We start from the raw sequence: 24,224 nt of genomic DNA, 5'->3' as shown, positions 1-24,224 counted from the left end.
GGTTGACTTTGAGAAAAAAGCATGCTTTAAAATATTTAGAACTGTTCTTCTGAAACAGAACAATAAAGCTGGTGAGTGGGAATCGAAATTTTTCACAGCACTGATACGTGAGCCTACTGCCTAGTTTCTGTAAAACAATGATCCTATCCATCCATCCATTTTCCGTACTGGTTATCCTCTCTAGGTTTTTATGAAGTTGACAAAATGGGCCAGGTCGGGTTCTGATCAAAGAATCTCAAACTCCTGCACTCAGAAAAAATTCATCTGCAGTATGAGTGTGTGTACTGTGTACCTTTGTCTGGTACGCCAGCCATACCAGCCTGTCAGCCAACAGCGCACAAAAGCCGACCCAGCGCTGGTTCAGCTGCTCGGCTGCCTGGGAAATGTCCTCAGCCCGAGTCCCCTCTAGTGGAGTTGAAGGGTCAGGTATGATACAATGTGGGAAGAAAAAGAGTTGCAGGGCTATTAAAGTGGCAGTATTTGATGTCGGACGTATTCCTTTCATAAAGTCTGAATGTGAAGAGCAAACATCAAACCCTCTAAATCATTGCTGAAATTATTTTACTGACCACATCAATTATTATCATCATCAACCTTGATAAAACGGACCGTCATGACTGAACAATGCGTCCAAATATTTTCCGTTTGTCAATTAAAATGTCATTGCCAAAACTCCGTTTGTTTACTGGAGTTGTGGCGCAATGCAGGCAGAGAATAGGACTGATGTGTTTCCGCATCATAGATATACAATATGAGTAGTTCTCCCATACCCACACGGCAACCATGTTGCCAGCACATCTATTGTGTATTGTATAGAGAACAAAGAGCATGCGTCATGGCTGCAGTGTTAAATATGAGGAGTACAAACTGTTATTTGGAGTCTGGAACATGCTATTCTTGGTACAGTTACTTAAAAAAAAAAAAAAATTGTGAAGCTGTTCGGCTCAGACTCGGAACTAGGAAGCACACCGATTCCCAGAAGCTCATGAACATGACATATCTATAAGTTGTACAGTATGTCAACAACAGTACCATGACCATTGCATTTTGTGTGTAGTTGGATGTCATCATTAAAGACATCCATCCATTTTCTTTGCGGCTTATCCTCATGAGGGTCGCGGGGAGTGCTGGAGCCTATCCCAGCTGTCAACATGCAGGAGGCAGGGTACACCCTGAACTAGTTGCCAGCCAATCGCAGGGCACATTGAGACAAATCACACCCAGGGGCAATTTAGAGTGTCCAATAAATGTTGCATGCTTTTGGGACATGGGAGGAGTGCCCGAAGAAAACCCATGCAGGCACGGGGAGAACATGCAAACTCCACACAGGCGGGTCCGGGATTGAACCTGGGACCTCAGAACTGTGAGGCCAACGCTTTACCACCGTGCTGCCCTCATTAAAGACATTTTAACTATATTTGTTAAACCCTTCACAATTACTTTGCTAACTGAATTTTGTTGCTCAGTAAAGGTCTACGATGTGCTCATTCAATCAGCAATTTCACATATTTTCCATAAAGATTATCACCTTCCAGTAAAAGTATTTAAAATAAACTGTGGGAGCTGGACCAGTACGCATTTCTAGCATCATCACATCTACATAATACAATGAAGTTCACCGGAAAACCTCAATTTTCTTTTTGGTGAAATGGGGACGTTTCAAGGAACTTTATGGCAATATTGATTGATAAAGACGAGACCATAGAAACTCATGGCCGAGTCTGTCACAGGTCAAAAAGAAATGCTGGGCGTGGACCCAAGAGACAAGTTTGAAATAGGGAGCTGCGTTGATTTGGATCTCCGAGACCATGTTTTAACAGTCTGAAAAGAAAGACAAATTACTTTCACAAATGCAACAGGTGCATAGCTGGAGGAAGATTATGTTTTATTGGATGAAGGTGAGCTTTTTGGTGGGGAATAAAAGAGAAATATTTACAAGTTGAATAGATCGGAGCTTTTACACAGCCCCAACAAGGGCAGTGAAGAGCACGGATCAGACTCTTCAGCAGTGTTTCTATGGCGACAAAGAGACAGGGTGGGACAGGTGGAGGCGTTGCCATGGAGACAGACAGGGTGCCCACTGAATAGGTGTGAATGCATGTGAATGCTAGTGTGCGAGTGTGTATCCACAATACCCTGCTCAACAAGGGTCTGTGCTGTCCGCGTGGCTTCCTGAAGCTTCCGATACTTCTCCGGTCGTTCACGTTCTATTAGCTACAACAAAGAATGACGGGGCAAAAGGCAGAGAAACTTAGTCTTCCACAAAACACTCCCAAGACAATAAGCACGGACAATGTCTATTTCTACACTGTGTGTGTGAGTTGAATATTAGTCAGGGGCGCCGCAGATCGAGTGACACGGCCATACCCGACTGAACCTTTGCGTAGTAACGGGGTGGGGGGGTTTAAAAGCTAGATTTCATGAGACGCCGACAGTCAGCTGATGGTTTTGCTGCGATAAAAAAATTGATTCAAAGTCGCACATGCATGTACATGCTCCAACTAAACTGGTCTACTTCATAATGTGATAAAAGCAAATATATGAAGTCCACCTGATGATCTTTTTTTTTTGACCACACACACAAGTTTTACCTGTACTTTGTCGTACAGTTCCTGAATGCTGCCTTCTTTGCGGGTCACCAAAAACTCAGGACTCTGCAGGATTGCCTCACCTCGAGTCATGTAGCTGTGGACCTCTGTGAAGTCCACGTCAAATCTAAGGGATGTACAGACTCTTTCTTACTAAAGATAATATTGTTTCGTTTATACTGTAATTGACAAAATACATCACGAGCACACATTTACATCATTTAAAATAATAAACTAATAAACGCGATGCAAAAAACAGTTACCTACCATCAAAGCGAGCCGTTACTAAAATGATGGAATTTGCAAAAGTGACTGAACATACTTCATAATCAAATAACAATGAACGTGTCGCAGTTTATTCAGAAAATAATTATTAGTGTTAGCTAAACACAAAGCTTTCACTTTCTTGTATGAATCCAAGCAAGTGCATACACAGGTTAATTGTACTTACTGCCATCTCGTAAAATTAGTAAAGTCATTTATGGTAATTGATCTACCTGTCAACATACATCGTTGGCAAGATGGATGAACAAAGATATCTTATTTATAGTAAATATATCATCTGTATTAAAACTTAATGGGGGAAAAAAATACAATGCATTAATTTCCCATGTTATGCCTGAGGATCGCAGAACACACTAACGTGTTCTACACCATTGCAAATCACAACCACAGTAATAAATGTACAGTGGTGCCCTGAGATATGAATGACCTGATTTATGGGTTTTTCAAGATACAATCTCTCATCCAGCAAATTTGTTCATTTGGCGTGATCGTCAGATTTTGAGATACGAGCGCTTTGTGGTGGCAGGCAGCGGATTCTTTAAAAAAGAAGCTGTTAAAAATTCCACTACCATTTGACGTTTACCATCAAACTAAATATAAAACAAAGAGAACTACGTGTGTTTAAAACAACCACACCACTCTGCCTGAATAGTCAGTTTACAATGTGACACGGCACAGAAGAGAAATAACGTCAGTGTCGAAGTATTATAACCAACCTTTCAGCAATGCTTGTTTGAACACAAGACAATATAACGAGAGACATAGGTATGTAATTTTTTATCCTCAATTATTACTGAATTTTTCACTCCACTTTGTGTGCATTTCTGTACACACTGGAAGAAGCCACACAATGTCCACTGAACTGAAGCAAAAAATGTGGCAAAATTGGTTCCATTGTTTGCATTGTATTTAATTATGTTTTCACGATATGGATTATAAAATCTAATTTTATAGAGTGCTATTTTTTTGTAAAGGATTTGTATAGAGATCATCTAAAGAGAAAAATCCAGAAATCTCAATGTATGACTTTTTAACTATTTATTTGAGTGATACAGCTACAAATAAGTATTTGAACACCTGAGAAAACCAATGTTAATATTTGGTACAGTGGCCGTTGTTTGCAATTAGAGCGGTTAAACGTTTCCTGTAGTTGTTCACCAGGTTTGCGCACACTGCAGGAGGGATTTTGTCCCACTCCTCCACACAGATGATCTCTAGATCAGACAGGTTTCTGGGCTGTCGCTGAGAAACAGAGTTTCAGGTCCCTCCAAAGATTTTCTATTGGGTTTAGGTCTGGAGACTGGCTAGGCCACGCCAGAACCTTGATATGCTTCTTACGGAGCCACTCCTTGGTTTTCCTGGCTCTGTGCTTCGGGTCATTATCATGAAAGACCCAGTCACAACCCATATTCAATGCTCAGACTGAGGGAAAGAGCTTGTTCCCCAAAATCTCCCAATACATGGCTGCAGTCATCCTCTCCTTGAAACAGTGCAGTTGTTCTGTCCCATGTGCAGAAAAAAAAAAAAAAAGCATGGTGCTACCAACCCCATGCTTCACAGGGGGGACGGTGTTCTTGGGATGGAACTCATCATTCGTCTCCTCCAAACACAGTTAGTGGAATTATGACCAAAAAGTTCCATTTTGGTCTCATCTGACCCCAAAACTTTCTCCCATGACTCCTCTGTACCATCCAAATGTTCTTTGCCAAACTTAAGACGGCCCTCGACATGTCTGGTTTAAGCAGGGAACCTTCCGTGCCATGCATGATTTCAAACCATGACGTCTTAGTATACATTACCAACAGTCACCTTGGAAACGGTGGTCCCAGCTCTGTTCAGGTCATTGACCAAGTCCTGTGGTGAAGTTCTGGGGTGATTCCTCACCTTTCTAAGGACCATTGAGACACCACGAGGTGATATCTTGCATGGGGCTCCACTCTGACTGAGATTGACCATCATGTTTAGCTTCTTCCATTTTCTAATGATTGCTCCAACAGTGGATCTTTTCTCAGCAAGCTGCTCGGCAATTTCTCCGTAGCCCTTTCCAGCCGTGTGGAGTTGTACAATTTTGTCTGTGGTGTCTTTGGACAGTTCTTTGTTCTTGGCCATGTTACAAGTTTGAGTCTTACTGATTGTATGGGGTGGACAGGTGTCTTTATGCAGCGAACGACCTCACACAGGTGCATCTTATTTAGGATAATACATGGAGTGGAGGTGGACTTTTAAAGGGGGACTAACATGTCTTTGAGGGTCAGAATTCTAGCTGATAGACAGGTGTTCAAGTACTTATTTGCAGCTGTATCACACAAATAAATCATTAAAAAATCATACATTGTGGTTTCTGGATTTTTCTCTTTACATTATCTCTCTCACAGTGGAGACTACTACGATGAAAATTTCAGACCCCTCCAATTTGCAAGAAAGCAGGGTGTTCAAATACTTATTTTCTTCACTGTATCTCATGGCACCACTGTTTTTTAAATTAATGATACTCCGTATATACTGTAATCCTCATATTGCGCATGACCTGTTCAAAGTTTTTGTGGCGTTTTGTGTCATTAGACATTGGACAGTGATTTTGTAAGCTTGCTCGTTTCAAGCTTGCATTTATTACGATCATAAAAGCTTACGATTAACATCTGCTGAGTGTCAACACCTACCTGCTCAGATATGTAAGCAGAAACGGGTGCATGCAACTGAATAATGCACATAAGTTAGAAAACTCGATTTAGGTGTGATTGACACCTGACCAAAGTTAATCTGAAGTGCACTAACCTTTTTCTGAGTTCAGAATCTACGACCACCTGCCTCTTCTTCTGCGGCGGTGACTCTCGGGCTTGGCGTAGTGCCGATACGCTCTCCCTCGTCGTCACCTTGGTAACACTGGACGTGACTGAGTGGGTCGTTTCCGACTGGGGGGCTTCCGTGGTGACGACTGGTGAGAGCTGAAAATGTGGACACCCAAAGAGATACAGAATGGGAATTTGACATTTTAGCTCTTTACGGGGAACTTTTTTTTTTTTTTTTTTTTTTACAGCCACTCTACATCCGAAATCCAAATGTAAGGATCAATGACAATAATTTGTAAACATCTGAATTGATTAGAGCAAAACAACTGAGCAGACACAAATTGATAACGCTGACGACGGCTCAGTTGAACGTGTGCGTGTGTGTACGTCAACTTGAAAGAGGGCATCTGCTATACACACTAGCCGGCTAAATTACAATACAACTCCAGTAGAGTCTTCAATCAACTCCAGTATATACAGTACAGTGTTGTACAGTATATGTTCAGTGACTTCAATACAGTATGTAGCGGTAGCTGCAGTAAAAGTGATTATTAAATATTACTCGTAATAGCAAGAAGATCTTGAGGACTACCCATTTTATTCCCCCCCACCCCCATGAATACCAATTTACACAACAAATATAGACTTTTGGAAATGGGATTATTCTGACTTGGCTTCCTCGTAATTGTTAAAACATTTTGTTTTATCACACACATATTTTTAATAGTGGCAATTATGCTCTGAAATGGTGTCTCTCAATATATTGCGTCCTGTGACTAAAACCATTTTAGTCATCCAAAGGAAGAGAAAAAAAAAATTGAGCTCCATGACTCAGCAAAAGGAAAAAAAGTTCAGTTTGTACCGCACCCCGAAGTCATTTGGGGAAGCGTCCAGCGTGGCCGTGACCCAACTGAGGACAAGTGGTATAGAAAATGAATGGATGGATGGATTCGGCAGAGATGACGTTACAAAGCTAATTGCTGTGAGTCCCGTGGTATTTATTTTTTTGTAATTTTTTTTTTTTACCATCAATCCATCCATCCATTATCCAAGCCGCTTATCCTCACAAGGGTCACGGGAGAGCTGGAGCCTATCCCAGCTAGCTTCGGGCAAAAGATGGACTACACCTTGAACTGGTCACCAGTCAGTCGCTGGACAGATATCGACAACATCACTGAGCGGGAATCGATCCCACGCTGCCTGCACCAAACGCAGGCGTGTGTACCACTACACCATCAGTGACTAATGGGGTTTTTTTACATTAAAAAAAAAATGGTTGTTTCAAAAAATGGTGGTGCCTATGACCCAGAATGTTAAGTAACAGGAAAACATTTAAGGTAAAGCAATCATAATAATCATTAAAAAACTGCAGCAACTGGTTAGAGTGTCAGTCTCATAGTTCTTCGGACTGGGGGTCAAACCCCAGCCCCGGCTGTGTGGAGTTTTCATGTTCTCCCCTCTGCCTACGTTGGTTTTCTCCAGGCATTGCGGTTTCCCCCCCACATCACAAAAAACATGCACCATTAATTGGACACTCTAAATTGCCTCTAGGTGTGATAGTGAGTGTGGCTGTTGTCTGTCTCCCATGTGGCCTGTGATTGGCTGGCAACCAGTTCAGGATGTACCCTGCCTCCTGCCTGATGGTAGCTGGGAGAGGCTCCAGCACTCCCACCACCCTTGTGAGGATAAGCGGCTCGGAAAATGGATTCATATGTAATTTCCAAATTATGTTCGACTCTGCCTTAGAGGGCCTAAAGTGATCTTGTACCTGGGAGCTTATGAGAGCCAGACTTTGAACCAGTCGATCCCAGCGTTGGCTGAAGCTGTCCAGTCTAGCTTCCAGTTTGCTGGCCACCTCCTTGTTCTTGGGACTGCACAGCAGGTCCTGACTCATGGAGGACAGCTTGTCTAACGCAGGACGCTTCATGTCCAGCTCTGTTTTAACCAACTGGTGGACAATAAACAAAATAAATAACCATGCACTGAATGCATCAATTTGGTGAATATTAAACGAGGCGAGTCAATTCTGATCAATGGTATTACAACTGAAAAGAAAAAAAAAAAATCTTAGCTCTGCAAGTACCACCATAATAACCAAAATGTTCAATATTATTATAAGCCATTGTAAATATTACGCACAGTTTAAATGTGAAAATTCTGGTTAAATGAAAGAATCTAAAATAAAAATATTTGAAAATGAACGGTTCTAAAGAAAAAAAAAAAAAAACAATGGAACCATATTGCCCTTCTTGGACAAGTTAAATACAAATGAACTGTTCTTAACAAGCATGAACAGTTTGAACATTTTATCCAATGATTTCTTTTGACATAGCATACCCTTAAAGCGAGCCATTACAGATTTTTAGAATCACACTATTTTACATTTTGTAAACCAGTTTGACATATGAACAATTCTGAAACTTTTATTTTGCTCTACCACAAACAATAAGTACATCTAAACTTAAGGTTTATGATTGTGCGAGACTTACAGCAAGATGGCGGTGGCAGGCCGCCATGGCAGCATGGTCCTTTACATCGGGAGTCTTGATTGACCGGACCAACTCCTCATTCTGAGTCAGCCACGAGTCAAATAAAGACTGATGGAAAAGAAAATTGGGAAACAACAGAAGGCAGCAGCGTTATACTTACTGTAATCAAACACAAAGGATTTACATTTACAAGTGGACGATGTTGAATTAAAGAGGAAAACAAGCAACATTCACAGAGACCGTACTTGTTCATTTGTGAAGTGTTGCCATTTCAATAAAATCTCTTGCAGCAGAATCCAGCGTTCTTCTGTCCATCTACAGATAGCTGCCCAGCGGTCACCCAGCACCTGCACACATTTCCTCTTAAATGAGCCCACCGGAGAGGCTAAAACATTAGCATTTTTCATGAGGTGCCTTGAAGGCTTATAGTGTAGTTACACTTTGTCATGTGCCAATTAAATTCTTACAGCTCCCTAATTTGGAGGGTGGCTGCTGTCCTGAAGGGATAAAAAGGAGCAGGAGCCTGCATTAGGTGCCATCTCAAACAGTCTTAACCTTTTCTAACAAGAGCAGCATACAAAAAATTCCAATGATGTAAGCCCATTTTAACATTTTTCACCTTCCATTTATTTAATTAAACACACTAAAACCAATCCATCAGCGTCAGTAGAAACATGAAAAGGGATTACATATTATTCTTAAAAAAACAAACAAAAAAAACTTACTCAAAAAGCAAAAAGTTCAAGGATTTTCATTTGAGCTGTATTCCAGTAGAATAGATATGGCCCTTCATTGAGCTGCAGCAAAATCACATCTTTTCATTCTGAACCAAAACAAGATCAATCTGCGCTAAGCTAACCTAGCTAACAAAGCAGAAAATGGAAGTAAAGAATACAATTCATGCAATTTGGGGGTGGAGCATGAGATGGGAATCTGGTGATTCCTCATCCTGAAGGTCCTCATACTCAGGCATGATTAGGCTCGCGAATTGGCAAAAATGGCAGAAAAGCAAGGAGGAGGAAAACATTTGAATGGTGACCACCAGCCATCGTGCTCACCTCTCTTTGGTGTGCAACCCTCGACTGCCTCTGGAGGTGGCAGTTTCTAAAAAGTGCATTTCTACGGTATCAATATGCAATCGGTATTTTACATAAACAGCTCCAAGTCTGTTTTTTTTTTTTGACAAAACAAATATGTTTTGTTTGAATTACTTCTGGATCAAGTTACATAAATGCAAAATGTGGACTGTAAATATTCCCAAATATGTCATAATACCTGGTGGATTAAAAGAGAGTTCATATCTTAGCATGAATGATCAACATTAGCTTTCTCCTTCAAAGGTTCTAAGGATCAGTGTTTCACGATATTGTATCAGTTCGGCTTAAAACCTCCAAAAAATAATTTTCATGGTAGCAATAACAGCAGAATTGGACAATTTCCTAAGGCTCTCTGATATTTTGGAAACTACATTGAGCTTTTTTGGTCTAAGTTGCAAACTTTTGTTCCCCCCATCCAAGGATATTTTTTGGATTACAATTGCATCCTGGATATGGTCTATCTTCTATCCAAAATTGAAGATGTCAAACGGTCAAAGCGTACAAACCTATTTGTACTATTTCATTCCCTCATCCGATAAGAATCGATAAGGAACTGTCTCAGTAAGCAGTATTGATAATGGAATTGGAATGGCTGAGTTGTTATACATGTATATAATCTGTACTTGTAACTCTTACTGAAATGGCTTTTTTTGCATCAGGGCACTGGGAACAGAAATTTTGTGACTATTTGAGTGATCTATGAGTCATGGAAGCTGTGAGGTGAGAACAAAATTGTTCTTCAGTTTAACTTCTCTTGCCTTGACACCCAGTGTATGTAGGCAGTCTTCTTTTTCTTTCGGCTTGTCCCGTTAGGGGTCACCACAGTGTGTCATCTTTTTTCATCTAAGCCAATCTCTTCATCTTCTTCTCTAACACCCACTGTTCTCATGTCCTCCTTCACCACATCCATCAACCTTTTCTTTGGTCTTCCTTTCACTCTTTTGCCTGGCAGCTCCATCCTCAGCACCCTCCTACCAACATACTCACTCTCTCACCTCTGAACATGTCCAAACCATCCAAGTCTGCTCTCTCGAATCTTGTCTCCAAAACAACCAACTTTGGCTGTCCCTCTAATGAGCTCATTTCTAATCCTATCCGACCTGGTCACTCCGAGCGAGAACCTCAACATCTTCATTTCTGCTACCTCCTGTTGTCTCTTCAGTGCCACCATCTCTAATCCGTACATCATGGCCGGCCTCACCACTGTTTTATAGACTTTGCCCTTCATCCTAGCGGAGACTCTTCTGTCACATACAACACCAGACACCTTCCTCCAACTGTTCCACCCCGCTTGGACCCGTTTCTTCACTTCCTTACCCCACTCTCCATTTCTCTGTATTGTTAACCCCAAATATTTGAAGTCATCCACCCTCGCTATCTCTTCTCCATGTCACTTGTGAATTTTCGTACATGACACAGGCCCTTAGAAGTCGGTGGCAGGTCGCAAACTGCGCTCCGGCCATAGTTTGGAGACCACTGTGCTGTAATATGCATATATGTTGTTTGTGATAATTATTGTGTTCCTGGTAACAATGGATTCCATTTTACAAAGAGCTTGTCCAACGCTGCTTTGCATGTCTTAACACTGTCAAGTATGGATGAGTTGAAAAATGTTTCAACTGTGTCAAATATAAGTTATGTGCCACTCTGACACTCGCGCTCCTAATTCATTTTGGCTGTGACACTTTGGAACATTCTTACGCTTGACCTCCGTTTTTACAGAAACATTTTCAGTCTAGCGGGAAACAGTCATGATTTCAGGCTGTGGCTGTAGTCTTATAAACACATTTTTCAGTTCAAAGGCTGTCTTGTCCAAATGGCCCCTAAATCAAGTTGTTTCAAAAAAACATGAGGCTATAAATGTCCAAAATTACGAGGCAACCAAGACGTAAGAGTCAAATCTTTTTCCCCAAAAAATGCCAGGGCACAGCAGGGGGTAAACCAGAAGAAGTCAACTTGTATTTGCATGTTTCCAGTCCTCGTCTTCGAATCCATTTAGCGTGCTTGTGCTCCATTCTGCAATAAAGTGCTCTGCAGGCGGCCTTGCAACAAAAGCTCCACTCGAAACCAAGAAGCAGCGCTTAATATATCTGTGTGATTATATGCAGCATCTATGGCACGTGTTCTGCTTCCCAAATGTTTTATGTAAGTGAATTATTTGCCACACTGGCGTCGCTATTGTGTTAGTAGCAGATCAGGTCTAAATTTTTACAGAGGTTTTGGGGGAATTTTGCTTTTTTTGTTCTGAAATCTTGGCCACGATTAAGTCTGTAATAAAGAAGTAGTCCCCCCACTTGCCTGAAGTTTACTCTCCAAGGCAGCAGTGGTGCTGTCTCCGCTGGTCTCATCCACCACGACCACCATGTGGGTCAGCGAGTTGACCCGCACCTGCTCCTGTTCCAGGTCCTCCTGCAACAGCTGCAAGGTGATCAGGGAATTACAAGTGACTCCATTAGCACGTGGATAGTTTATTGGATGGAATAGGTTGAAGGCGGCTGTCACCTTGTGCTCTTCCACTTGTTGCTTGACGTCCTCCAAGTCGGGACCAAGCGGCTGAGCCTCCATCTCCTTGATCCGTGCCTCTGTTGCATCCAGCCAGTCTGTGAGCTGCTGCAGCTGCTTGTGCTGTAGGTCCATTAAGACCTGGTGGAGTCTGGAGAGTGGGGCAAGTTTATACCAGTGAACAGAGGTGTTTAAATAGAGGTACATATGTGTGTAGAAAAAACGTGTAAAACTGGAAGAGGTGAATCAAAAGTAAAGTCCCTGAAATTAACTTGAGATAAAGAAATAACATGTGATTTACACGTTTCAAGTCTTGTTTCAAGTGTGGTGGTGATCGGTTTTGGGTATCAGCATTGCAGTCAGCGATGGAGAAAAAGCAATTAAAAAGAATGCCCACATGCTCGTGGTTCGTCACCCGTAGATTCACTAATTCACATTTTTTTCCATTTTACATCCACCCCATTTTTCATTACTTTTGGTTTTTTGTTTCTTTTCAGGAGGAAGGGGGGTGGAGGACCAATCCAGAATGTTTTAACCCAAATCTTGATTGGCGCACTTTTCGCACACTCTCAGCGCAGAGGAAAACAGTGAGCCCTGTGAACTACAGCCTGACGTTTTTTTTTTTTTTTTTTCAACACGGCAGCACACTGCCTCTCACAAAGAGGTGCTGCTCAGCCACACCAGGCGACACACTCTACTTCCTAGTTTACCTGACACCGCCCCCCTCCATTTTAAAGGGTACAAACACCAGAGTATCTGAATAATTGAGAAAAGTGGTGAGAGTGGATGAGATTTTCTCTTTTTTGTGTAAAAAAGGTCTGGTCTGTAGCCAAAGTAGAACAGGATGAGATGGTGTGTAATGTTAAAATTCCACCTTGGCACAGGCTGATCAAGGACGAAAGAACAGATCATACAGTGCACAAAAAGCTAATTCTGTATTTTAAATATAGGAGGCAACATAACATTAACCGTAAAACTGCTTGGGAGCATCATTCACCTTTCAACATGCATTGTGAAAGATATTCTGCAAGCAATAATTCAGTTTTACACCAAGAAAAACTAACCGGGATATCATTGTGGGTGTAAAAAAAAAAAAAAAAGAAACAAAGTTGCAAGCGACCTTTCAAATTTATAGTTCATAGTTAGTTTGCTTTAGCCAACAAGCAATGTATTTTTTTGTTTGTTGACATTTACAGTGTAAGTTAGCAAAAACACAAAATTGTTCTTAAAAACGTTCTGATGGGAATGTAAATGGCGTAATCTGAACCTTTTAATGAGCCATGTAACTTCAATGGATGACACTGATTGACCACAGTGCATAGGTCTGCTGTTGCTCACAGTGGTCAAAGGGGGTGCTCACGGCCTTAGTGTGTTTGCTCAGACACGTAAAAAATTAGAGGGAACATTGGTCCCCTGTATGTTATCATTTTTATTCCTTCCTATAGTGTAATGCAAAACAAATCAAAACAAAAACTCTGAAAGCATCTTAATTTATTCCAGCAAATTCAGGCTTTTTGGACCACAACAACCACGTCGCCTCAGATTATTGTCAAACGTCGTAATGGATAAGAAAGTTTGTGGTATGAGCATGTGCGCACCTGCTTTGTCTCTCCATGCTGGCCACCCTCAGGTGCTCCCATCGAGAGTTCAGCAGGTTCATCTGTTCCCTAACTTCAGCGTCCTCGTCCTCTCTCAGGTTCCCCTCACCCAGTAAGGCGGCGCCAGCCCGTAGGACGCGACCAACGCTGCCCTGGTGCGCAGTGAGCTCCATCATGTAGCTCTGGGAGGAGAATAGGCAACAAAACACCTGACTTCACCGTGATACAGAAGTTCCGCTCGTTAAAGCTAATTAACTGATAGCGGCGCTCCTACAACTCCGCACTGAATGACCTGACTTCATTTGTTTCAAGTGGTCTCATAACACATTAACCCAGCCCGGTCTCATTTTGAAACACTTTACTTATACAGTATATGATCGTCAGAGAGCTGAGCAGTCAGGGTTCATTGACTCTGGAGAGGATGGATATTATGCTACAATATACCCTGGCTTACCAGTTTAATTCATTTTGTGACCGCGCTCATAATTCAAAGCACTTGTATTTCAAGTAAAATGTCTCAATTAACATGAATGGAAATGCGGAAAATCTGTTCCAGCCCAACCCCCACAGAAAAAAGAAAAATAGCATCCATTTTCTGTACTGCTTTATCCTCAAGTAGGTCGAGGGTGTACTGTAGCCTATCCCAGCTGTCTTCGGGCGAGAGGCGGGGTACACCCTGAACTGGTCGCCAGCCAGCAGAGCACACAAAAATTTGCACAGACAAGACTAAGGGCAATTTAGAGTCTTCAATCAAATGACTACACGTTTTTGAGATGTAGGAGGAAACCAGAATACCCATAGAAAACCCAGACAGGCATGTCGAGAACATGCTATACAGGCAGAAATGGGATTTGAACCAGTCACCGCCTAGAAAAATAGCATGCTATTATCCATCTGGGAAAAAACAAAAAATCAAAAACAGAATTAAAAAAAAAAACAATTTTTTTTTCTTTCAGACACACGAGGAAGACGTGCTAACCAGTCGATCAGTTCCAGTCTGTTTACAGCATAGCATGTCATTATCATCACCTCGTGTGTGTGAAACTGCTCCTTGACCTCCTCCACATTGTTGGAAATGGGGGGCTGGGACTGGAGTCCATCTTCAGCCGACAGCAGCCACGTCAGAACCTTGACATTCATAGTTGGGAAAGACATGAAAACAGATCACCACCACTAAGAGCATCACCAGTCACCGTCAGGTAGCATACCTCCTCCAGGGCCGCTTGGTAAGCCTCCAGTGTGGTGGAGCCAGGAGGCAAAGGACTAAGACCTCGCTGCAGCTCCTCTTGGCTCGGACTCAGAAACTGGAGAGCAAAGCAGGTCGGCGGCAGAGACGGTGGCGATATTTATGGGAGGCAGATCAAAGAGGGACACAGAAAAGAGAAATGAATTACAAATTCTATTCAATTCGGGAAAAGCGTCTGAATGCTAATAGAAATACTGAAAGTCGTGTAAAGTGAGGACAGCAGTGGGGTTTCATACGTCACGCTCACCCATCGTGGAAGAGAGACGCACTTTGTTCTTTGACTTCAAATCTGTTAGGTAATGTTGTGCTGCTTTTGGTGCGTTTCTATAATGTCCCAAAGATCCCACAAGATAATGCCACAAATGGATTAGATCACTGTTTTTGCTACTTATAAATAGGCATCATCTCTTCAGCAATGTTCAGAAGCTTAATGGTGTGCGTTATTTACACATTTTTGACTGATACACTATTAACAGCCTCCATGAACAACCATAATTGTTAGAGACGGTTGATTTCTTTGGAAATCAACACATTTATAAATCCCGCAGGAGAGGAAATGATTACTGGATTTCCCCCTCTAAGTCAAGCATTCACATGAATCCATCCATTTTCTCTATCCCTTATCCTCACTTGGGTCAGTGGCGTGCTTGTAGCCCATCCAAGGTATTTGTGGGCGGGAGGCGTGGGGGGATACACCCTGGACTGATGGCCAGCCAATTGCTGAGCACATATTAAGAAACAACCAGTTGGTCTCACATTCATACCTATGGACAATTTAGAGTTTTCAATTAACCCAGCATGGATGTTTTCAGGATGTTGGATAAAAAATGGGAGTTCCTGGAGAAAACTCTCATAGGCGCGGGGAAAATATGCTAACGCCATAAGGACGAGGTGTCCTGGCCTCAGCACTAGAAGGAAGACGTGCTAACCAGTCGTCCACTGTGCTGCCCTCATATCAACCCTTTCGCACAAAAATGCTTTAATAATAGCACGGCTACTTTTTAATCATATTCTAAACAAACAAAACACCAAACATCTTGCAAAAGGTTTGGATGAACTGTCTTTTAATGTTTTGAGGACTGGCTGCCCCTCATCCCCCTGAAAAAAAAAATACAAAAAGGAAAAATTGAAAAAAAATTTGAATATTTATGGATGCCGAACTGCAATTATGCACGGGTCCACTGCATGATATATACATGTGGAAATTTTACCCTGAAATACAATTTGTGAATAGGCTCCAACTGCTATACAGTTCTTGGCGGCTCGCGTATTGGTGTGGAAATTGGAAAAGTCACATGAAATTGTGAATTTTTTTTTAGAAAATATTAGTAAGTAACAGTATTTGGAGTACTTTTATAGCTAATGGCAACCATCTTCAAATAAATACCTTCACCAAAATGTCTCACTTCCCTCTCATGAACATGAATACATTTCTAAAGTCATTCCAATTTGCTGTGTAGTTACAGTAGTTGGTTGTTACCTGCTTTCCAGTAAAAAAAGCAAAAAACAAACAAGACTAAATATAATTGTAATATAAATGTGTGATCATGTGGAAATGTTGGATTGTTTAAATCACTCAAATTCTAGTAGTTAGATCTTGATACAGCTTAAGCTGTCTTAAAAGTTTAACTCATAGGTTCCCAAACTTTTTTTTTTGGAGATAAAATTTTCAGCGCCACCCCCTTTGCAAACATTATTCCTAACAGGTGGGTGTAACTTAATTAAGAAAAATGATAGTTGACGGTAGATTTGCGCTTCCCCACCCCACCCCCCATACCAAATCTTTACTCTCTTGACACGGCTCTAAAATGATTACAATGCCACTGCTTGCTGTCCCCTGGGAGCTTTGACTTTTGAGAAAAGAATTCCAAAAATAAATAGCTATCGATTGAATTTACAAAAAAACGGATACAAGTTTGGATTGATGGAAGGAAGTAACACACCCACTGAGTTGAGTTGATTACGGTGTGAATCGCTCAGCTTTGACTTTAGAATTTGATGGGAGATATTTATACACAGACACATGGACATTCAGTATGAGGAGTTAGCATGGTGAGACACGGACCTGATCAGTAAAGCGTCTCCTCTTTTGCTCAGGAGACTTGACATAGGCCGCCTGGGTGTAGGCATAGCTTTTATAGCGAGGCTGAGAGGAGGGACTCTGCACTCGGCCCTGAGCCACACTCACTGTGATCTGAGAGCCAGACAGAGGACACAGTTGGAAGGGTACGTACAAGATGGCAAAGGCAAAGAAGTGGAAGAATGAATGACAAAAAAGTCACATTAGAGAGGAGGGGGAATACAACAACACAGACACAAGACGGGGAAAAGAACAGAAAAAAAAAAGAAAAATAAATAAGAATCACAGGACATGAGCGCTGTTCCCATTGGAATGTCAAGCTAATTACCGCCTAAGGGAAAATGCAAAGAAAAACAAACAGGGAAGCGTTTTTTTTTTTTTTTTTTTTTTTTTTTTTTTTTAGAATTCCATTTCATTCTGCATCTGATAAATAGATCTTGGTGTTTTTGCATAACAGCAACAGCCCAATGAAAGATGACGAAAAAAAGTTACGTGGTATAAACTTTGTGCACCAGCATCCAGAAGCGCCTCCAATCTTGCCAGTGATCGGCTAATTAGCGGTTGTTCCTGGTTAGCTTGCTACTCAGTGCAAGATGAACCGACGGAAATCCTGGACTGCTTTACTTGACAGAAGAATGAGGACTGTAAATATCATTTGAGGGAATCTTTTACGCTGTAGAAAACTGTGGGAGGCTGAAATCAGCATTGCTGCATGTCTTTATAGTCACTATAATAGCACGATTAGCTTCCACCAGAATTCCTAAAGACCCCCGTCCTTCAAGCGTAGTGAATACGCAGAATACAAAGGAGGCTTGCTGCTCAGCACACAAAGCTACAGTGAAGAAAATAAGTATTTGAACACCCTGCTATATTGCAAGTTCTCCCACTTAGAAATCATGGAGGGGTCGGAAATTTTCATCATAAGTGCATGTCCACTGTGAGAGAGATCATCTAAAAAGAAAAATCCAGAAATCACAATGGATGACTTTTTTTAACAGTTTATTTGTGTGATATAGCTGCAAATAAGTATTTGAACACCTGAGAAAACCAATGTTAATGTTTGCCTTTGCTTGCAATTACAGAGGTAAAACGTTTGGCTGTTCACCGGGTTTGCACACACTGCAGGAGGGATTTTGGCCCTCTCCTCCACACAGATCTTCTCTATATCAGACAGGTTTCTGGGCTGTCACTGAGAAACACAGTTTCAGCTCCTTCCAAAGATTTTCTATTGGGTTTAGGTCTGGAGACTGGCTAGGCCATGCCAGAATCTTGATATCCTTCTTACGGAGCCACTTCTTGGTTTTCCTGGATGTGTGCTTCGGGCCATTGTCATGTTGAAAGACCCAGCCACGACCCATCTACAATGCTCTGACTGAGGGAAAGAGGTTGTTCCCCAAAATCTCACAATACATGGCCGCGGTCATCCTCTCCTTAATACAGTGCATTCGTCCTGTCCCATGTGCAGAAAAACAGCCCCAAAGCATGATGCTACCACCCCCATGCTTCACACTAGGGATGGTCTTCTTGGGATGGAACTCATCATTCGTCTTCCTCCAAACACGGTTAGTGGAATTATGACCTTCCGTGCCATGACGCCTTCATGTATTACCAACAGTCACCTTGGAAACAGTGGTCCCAGCTCTTTTAAGGTCATTGACCAAGTCCTGTGGTGAAGTCCTGTGCTGATTCCTCACCTTTCTAAGGTTCATTGAGACACCACAAGGTGATATCTTGCATGGGGCTCCACTTCGATTGAGATTGATCGTCATGTTTAGCTTCTTCCATTTTCTAATGATTGCTCAGACAGTGGACTTTTTTTTTCACCAAGCTGCTTGCCAATTTCTCCATAGCCCTTTCCAGCCATGTGGAGCTGTACAATTTTGTCTCTGGTGTCTTTGGACAGCTCTTTGGTCTTGGCCATGTTACAAGTTTGAGTCTTATTGATTGTATCGGGTGGACAGGTGTATTTAGGCAACGACTTCACACAGGTCCATCTGATTCAGGGTAATACATGGAGTGGAGGTGGACTTTTAATGGCGGGCTAACAGGTATTTGAGCGTCAGAATTCTAGCTGATAGACAGGTGTTCAAATACTTATTTGCAGCTGTTTCACACAAATCGTTAAAAAAAAAAAAATTATACATTGTGATTTCTGGATTTTTCTTTTTTCTCTCACAATGGACATGCACCTACGATGAAAATTTCAGACCCCTCCTTGATTTCTAAGTAGGAGATCTTGCAATATAGCAGGGTGTTCAAATACTTATATTCTTCACTGTCTGTACATTCATGCCTGTAATGTTCTCATTCATCCAGGTAATTTCAGTCTCATGGCAGTGAATCAATGGTCACTGGATTGTTTTGGTTGTCTTGAAGATGTTTCGCTTGCCATCTGAGCAGGATTTATCTATTCATTGTCTCACTTGGCAACTGAGGGCAACACGAGCCTGGGTGTTGGTGCTAAAACCAACTACACACAGTACTGGATCTTCCAAGATAGAGACAAGCTCCAAACAAAACAAAAAATATATATACAGTATATACATAGTTGATAAGTTGCTTTTCCGAGAGTCCTCTGCCCACAAAAAAGGTCGTGGCGCTGCCTCAAAGCCAACTGAGGCTGTGGTTTTTGTTATTTGTAATTAGTGTTTTTTTTTGGGTTTTTTTTTTTTTTTTACAGAGACAAAAGGACACCATTGTATGTCGTCGAGATAAGTGACGGTTGATTGTTCCTCTGTTTCAAGGTGATCTTTAAACCTTAACATAAATGGCCTGTCTCGGTCCTCTTTCAAACCATACGTCTTCTCCGTCCATGATGTGCTTTTCTGGGCATTGTATATGAGGTATTTGGGTTTTAGCAGCCTTTGTTTCAAAGCATTACCAGATCTATAGTGGACTGGAATCTTGTGTCATGTCTTGCAAACTCATTTGAGTTTCTCAGATATACAGAATGTCAATGTCATTGCATCTGTCACCACTTTAGTTGTCACACATGTGATTTGCGTCCCTTCTGGAACAACAGTAAATAGTTTTCACAAAAGACCAGCTGAGGTAACCATGCATGTTGAGGGCCTCCCTAAGGTAGCTCTTCTCTTTTTATTTAATCTGTGGAATGGTTGCAACATTATCAGCTCTGTCTTGTAGAGTTTTCTTAATGCCCAGTTTCCGTTCCAATTGGTGGTATGAATGTAAGTATTGTACGATGTATGTGTTTGTTTTATGTAAAACACCAATCTGGAGGCCCCTGTCATCTCAAAAGAGGATATCACAGGCCAAAAAATTAAGCAACTTATTGTGTTTGACAATCTAATATACATACTGAATGTAGCATACATTTTGGCAAGGCTCAAATTCATTTTACGAAAGTCACAAATGTTGTACCGTTGTTGTTTGACCGGCTCATTTCTTTGTGTTGTGTTTGCCCCAATCAAACACACATTCAATTTTTCTAATTATATCCCCCAAAGCTCAGAATGTAGGAGAAACAATTACATACAACCCTAGTTTCCGTTATTAATGTTGCGTTAACGTTTTTCTTTGCTTGTGCTGTCGAAATCTCAGACGTACCTTAAAGCAAAATCCCTGGGAGCGTACATAGTTCAATTCAAACAATGATTGTCCAGCCTCTGAGATTGAAACTCGTCTACTCTAAGAATTTGATTTAAAATTTCTGTTACGTACTTTTGTGTAACAATACCATTGCCCCCCTGCTTTGTATATTTTTTCCAATATGAGGCAATTATGGGGAAGTTAAGCAAATGCTTGAAGCTAATCTGGTTATTATAATCACCCGATCTCATGCAAAGTGGTGTACAGCAAAACTTATTTGAGCCCTCATGCAACGCAAAAATGTCCCTTCAATTATATTGACTTGTTTTTTTCCCCGTTTTTCTGTCTGTTCACTTTGAACGGAGCAGGAGGCTCAGAAAATAATTCCCGGTACTGGATGATATTGTCCATAATACAAAACTGCAGCATGTGCCAATCATGAATCATCAAATTAGTTTGGTCAGCCTTCATTCAGTTATTGTTGTTGTGTGGAAAACTGGAGGCAAAAGTGCGCAACCAAGTTCTAGTTGATCACAAACTCGAGACACGGAATGATAATATCAACATTTCCTCAATGTCTTCCTGCTATAATGATACACTGAAGATTAATGACAAAGCTGTGGCCAGTAGGCAATTTGCTATTCATAATTAAAGGAATTTCAGACAGCACCAAAGGATAAACTTGGAAACTTTGATATGGTTGCCTTTTTCTTTGGCTTTTTGTGACACTTTTTTTTTTTTTCTAAAAGCACAGCAGTGAGAAGGAAAGCGTAAGAAGAAGAATATGAACTAGAAGTTACTGTGAGGTAATCGGACTCACATTTTAAGATGAATAGGTATAGATTCTGGCCATACTTCTTTTATCCAAGGTTTTCAGGTGTTTCAATGTCATGATAGCTAGTGATGATTGGCAGAAGCAGTGTGGATGACTGAAGTGTCGATTCTGACCGGGGCAGACGTACCATTAAGCAAACACTGGTAAATGCTTAGAGACCCTGAGATTTGCAGAGGCCTCATAGAAACTGATGAGGTCCTTCAATTCGATGTAATTTTGATTGTTCTAGTCTAAATTTTCAATTCTAAAAACGTGTAAAAAATGGTTGATTTATCATCATCATCGAGTACTCCCACCTCCCCTTTTCATGCAATGGACCATTCCATCTTCTTTCTGCAGATGCACTGAATGGACCTTTCGGACCTGTCAATCACTCGTACTATAATAGCCAATCAGATAGCCGCATTGTCTTAACCCCTGGCCTGACACGCCCCTCTCGCCATATTGTCCCATAAGCAATGCTGGTTGTCAGTAGTGAGCTTGGAAAAGTTAATGTTGCAAAGAAAATGGTCCTCAGATGTGCAATTCTGATGAGAGATATCCTGCTAGGTTACAAGGGGCCCACTTGATTCATTTTCCAAAGCCTAAAACACAGTTGAGGAAGTGTCTACGATGGACATAGGCCTGCGGAAGAGAGCACGTACAACTAAATGTGGACAATATCAACAAACACAAGGCTGCATGTTCGAAGGTAAGTCAGTGAGAAGTAGCTTCTCTGAGTTTGATTTCATTATTATCAGTGCTTTATACATTGCAGGAGAACAACATTCACTGTGTTAGCGTATCACTGACCGCCTGAATGAAGTGTGTCATGTTTTATGCCGAAGAGTCGGGTTAGTGATATGTAAATGCGCGATTTCATGCAAGAGAAATGTCTATTTGCCTATTTGTATAACATCAGACTTTTAAGACAGAGACACTGGGTTCGATTGTAAATAAAATAGAAGAGTGGATATAAATTGAATAGAATAAAATATAAATGAAATAGGTGAGATCTCTCTGTAGAACTCTCTTGAACAAGTCTGATGTATTTGGCAAAAAACATACCCCAATGTTATCTGGAATACGTGACAGAGAATCGACTTCAAACATGTTCTGTTCAATTGCCATTTTGGAAGCTTGTGGGACAGGGCTAAGGAGGCGGAGCTTAAGATCGGCATCGGAAAGGTCCATTGACTCAGGAAGAGGGTAGCGAAACAAACCTGGTGGCAGGCATATTTTGAGGAAAATTAAGTGGCGGTATTAAGAGAAGACAAGAAGTAAACAGTTTTTATCAAAAGTTTAAATCTTTTTTGTGGTGACTCCAAAATGAATTAACTGAAAAGCGGGACACTCTCGTCAGTTGCAGTAACACTGCTGTCAATGTCTGCTGAGTAGAGACAAAGTGGAAAGTGACACAAATGAGGCTTTTCATCACGACGATTTAAGTATTAAATTGGTTGAAACGCAAAATTAAATAAATAATAAAAGCTTAATCGGCTTGGTAATGGGATGGAAAGATGGTCTTATTTATAGCAAAAGCACTTAGGGTCACCATTATTCGGTGTGCCCCTGGGTTCAGTTAAGCCATATTAAGTGTCATGACTACTTTTACTTTGGTAGCTACTTCCTGCACCGTTCTGATATTGACCAACATTTTGGCCCCGGTAAATGATAGCCATATACCGGATATAATATGTGATCTTTTTTTCTTCTTGAAACAAGAAATCTAATAGCAGCTGAAGACATGCAAAGGTCAGTGAACCCTGTTTATCGAGGGTTACATTCCTAACATATTGTAGTTTGTGGGTAGGTGAATTATCCATAATATAGAGATGATTAAAGTAACTTTTACCACATGCAGGGCTCGCAGTAACCACAGTGAACATAAACATGCAAGGTGAAGACACTGCACAGAGATTTGCTGGCAAACATTGTTTCATCATCATAAATGTCTTTTTTCTGTATTGCATTGGATTGATTTTTAACCACTTAACGATCAAAACAAGGTCAAGATAATGTTCTGCAGCTGGAAATCATTCATTGCATTTCTGTTCATTTCAATGGGAAACATTACTTTGTTTAGCGAACGTTTCAGGGTGAAAACGGAGTCACTGAACAAATGAAATTAGTTCATAGACTGTTGTGGTTCTTCTTGACTTTCCTTGTGTCTTTTGAACAACAAATGCTGCACTGACGAGAGGATGCCAGTCCAAATAGCTTTACTTCACATACTACCAATATTTAACAGCTAGGTCTTCAGACATCCCTTAAGAATATTTTACACCTCTGTTTGCAGCGCTGGAGTTATGACTCACCTCTCTAACCTTGTCAACACTGTCTACACTCTAACTTGCAGCAAGTATTGAAGTTGCCACAAAAATTGCAGTTACAGTAGTGCCTTGAGATTAATTTGTTTTGTGACCATGCACGTGAATCCTAATACTCCTATATCCAAAACATTTGTCCTAATTGTAATGAATGGGAAGAAAAAAAATTGGTTCCAAATTCTCAAAAGAAACATTTGTAAAAAAGCTAAAAGGTTCTCTAAATTTTTCAGTTTTTCCCCACATTATTTGCTTCAGTTCAATGTACATTGTGCTGTTCCACTTAAGGATGTACGGGGACAGTCTCAGCTCCTCAGCAAGCACCTCTATTATACGTCTTTCAATGCAGAGGATAAAGAATATATGCCTACGAGTATTGCGTGCTCTACCATTTTTGTTCAAACATCAGTTGCTGAAAGAATTTTAACTCTGTCATGCTGTGCAGTGAAGAAAATAAGTATTTGAACACCCTGCTATCTTGCAAGTTCTCTCACTGAGAAATCAGGGAGGGGTCTGAAATACTATGGAGTGGAGGTAGACTTTTAAAGGTGGACTAACTGGTCTTCGAGGGTCAGAATTGTAGCTGATAGACAAGTGTTCAAATACCTATTTGCAGTTGAATCACATAAATAAATTGTTGAAAAAAAAATCATACATTGTGATTTCGGGATTTTTCTTTTTAGATTATCTCTCTCACCGTGGATATGCACCTACGATGAAAATTTCAGACCCCTCCAAGATTTCTAAGTGGGAGGAACTTGCAATATAGCAGGGTGTTCAAATACTTATTTTCTTCAGTGCATTAGCCATGATGTGTTAGAATTAAGCTAGATGGCGATAAGGCAAAATTGTGTTTTGAA

General features: G+C 41.0%; 1 protein-coding gene across 10 annotated transcripts in view; it reads right to left on the bottom strand.

The window, feature by feature from the left end:
• The window catches only part of dmd (dystrophin), a 163,669-nt gene that overhangs the window by 99,611 nt on the left and 39,834 nt on the right, over positions 1-24,224 (bottom strand). For 9 of the 10 annotated variants that reach the window (XM_061836804.1, XM_061836826.1, XM_061836843.1 and 6 more), the window contains 13 exons: positions 16,660-16,788; positions 14,557-14,652; positions 14,378-14,476; positions 13,349-13,530; positions 11,751-11,901; positions 11,547-11,666; positions 8,397-8,498; positions 8,152-8,259; positions 7,431-7,610; positions 5,649-5,818; positions 2,592-2,715; positions 2,136-2,214; positions 293-405 (listed from right to left, as the gene is read on the bottom strand). In XM_061836804.1, the coding sequence (XP_061692788.1) occupies positions 293-405; positions 2,136-2,214; positions 2,592-2,715; positions 5,649-5,818; positions 7,431-7,610; positions 8,152-8,259; positions 8,397-8,498; positions 11,547-11,666; positions 11,751-11,901; positions 13,349-13,530; positions 14,378-14,476; positions 14,557-14,652; positions 16,660-16,788 (1,653 nt within the window). The remainder of the gene's footprint in view (positions 1-292; positions 406-2,135; positions 2,215-2,591; positions 2,716-5,648; positions 5,819-7,430; positions 7,611-8,151; positions 8,260-8,396; positions 8,499-11,546; positions 11,667-11,750; positions 11,902-13,348; positions 13,531-14,377; positions 14,477-14,556; positions 14,653-16,659; positions 16,789-24,224) is intronic. The other variant, XM_061836834.1, reaches the window with a different exon arrangement.

This window comes from Syngnathoides biaculeatus, chromosome 2, assembly GCF_019802595.1.
Source record: "Syngnathoides biaculeatus isolate LvHL_M chromosome 2, ASM1980259v1, whole genome shotgun sequence".
Classification (NCBI taxonomy): Eukaryota; Metazoa; Chordata; class Actinopteri; order Syngnathiformes; family Syngnathidae; genus Syngnathoides; species Syngnathoides biaculeatus.
Note: the sequence above shows the minus strand (reverse complement) of the source record. Positions and strands in the feature narration are given on the sequence as shown.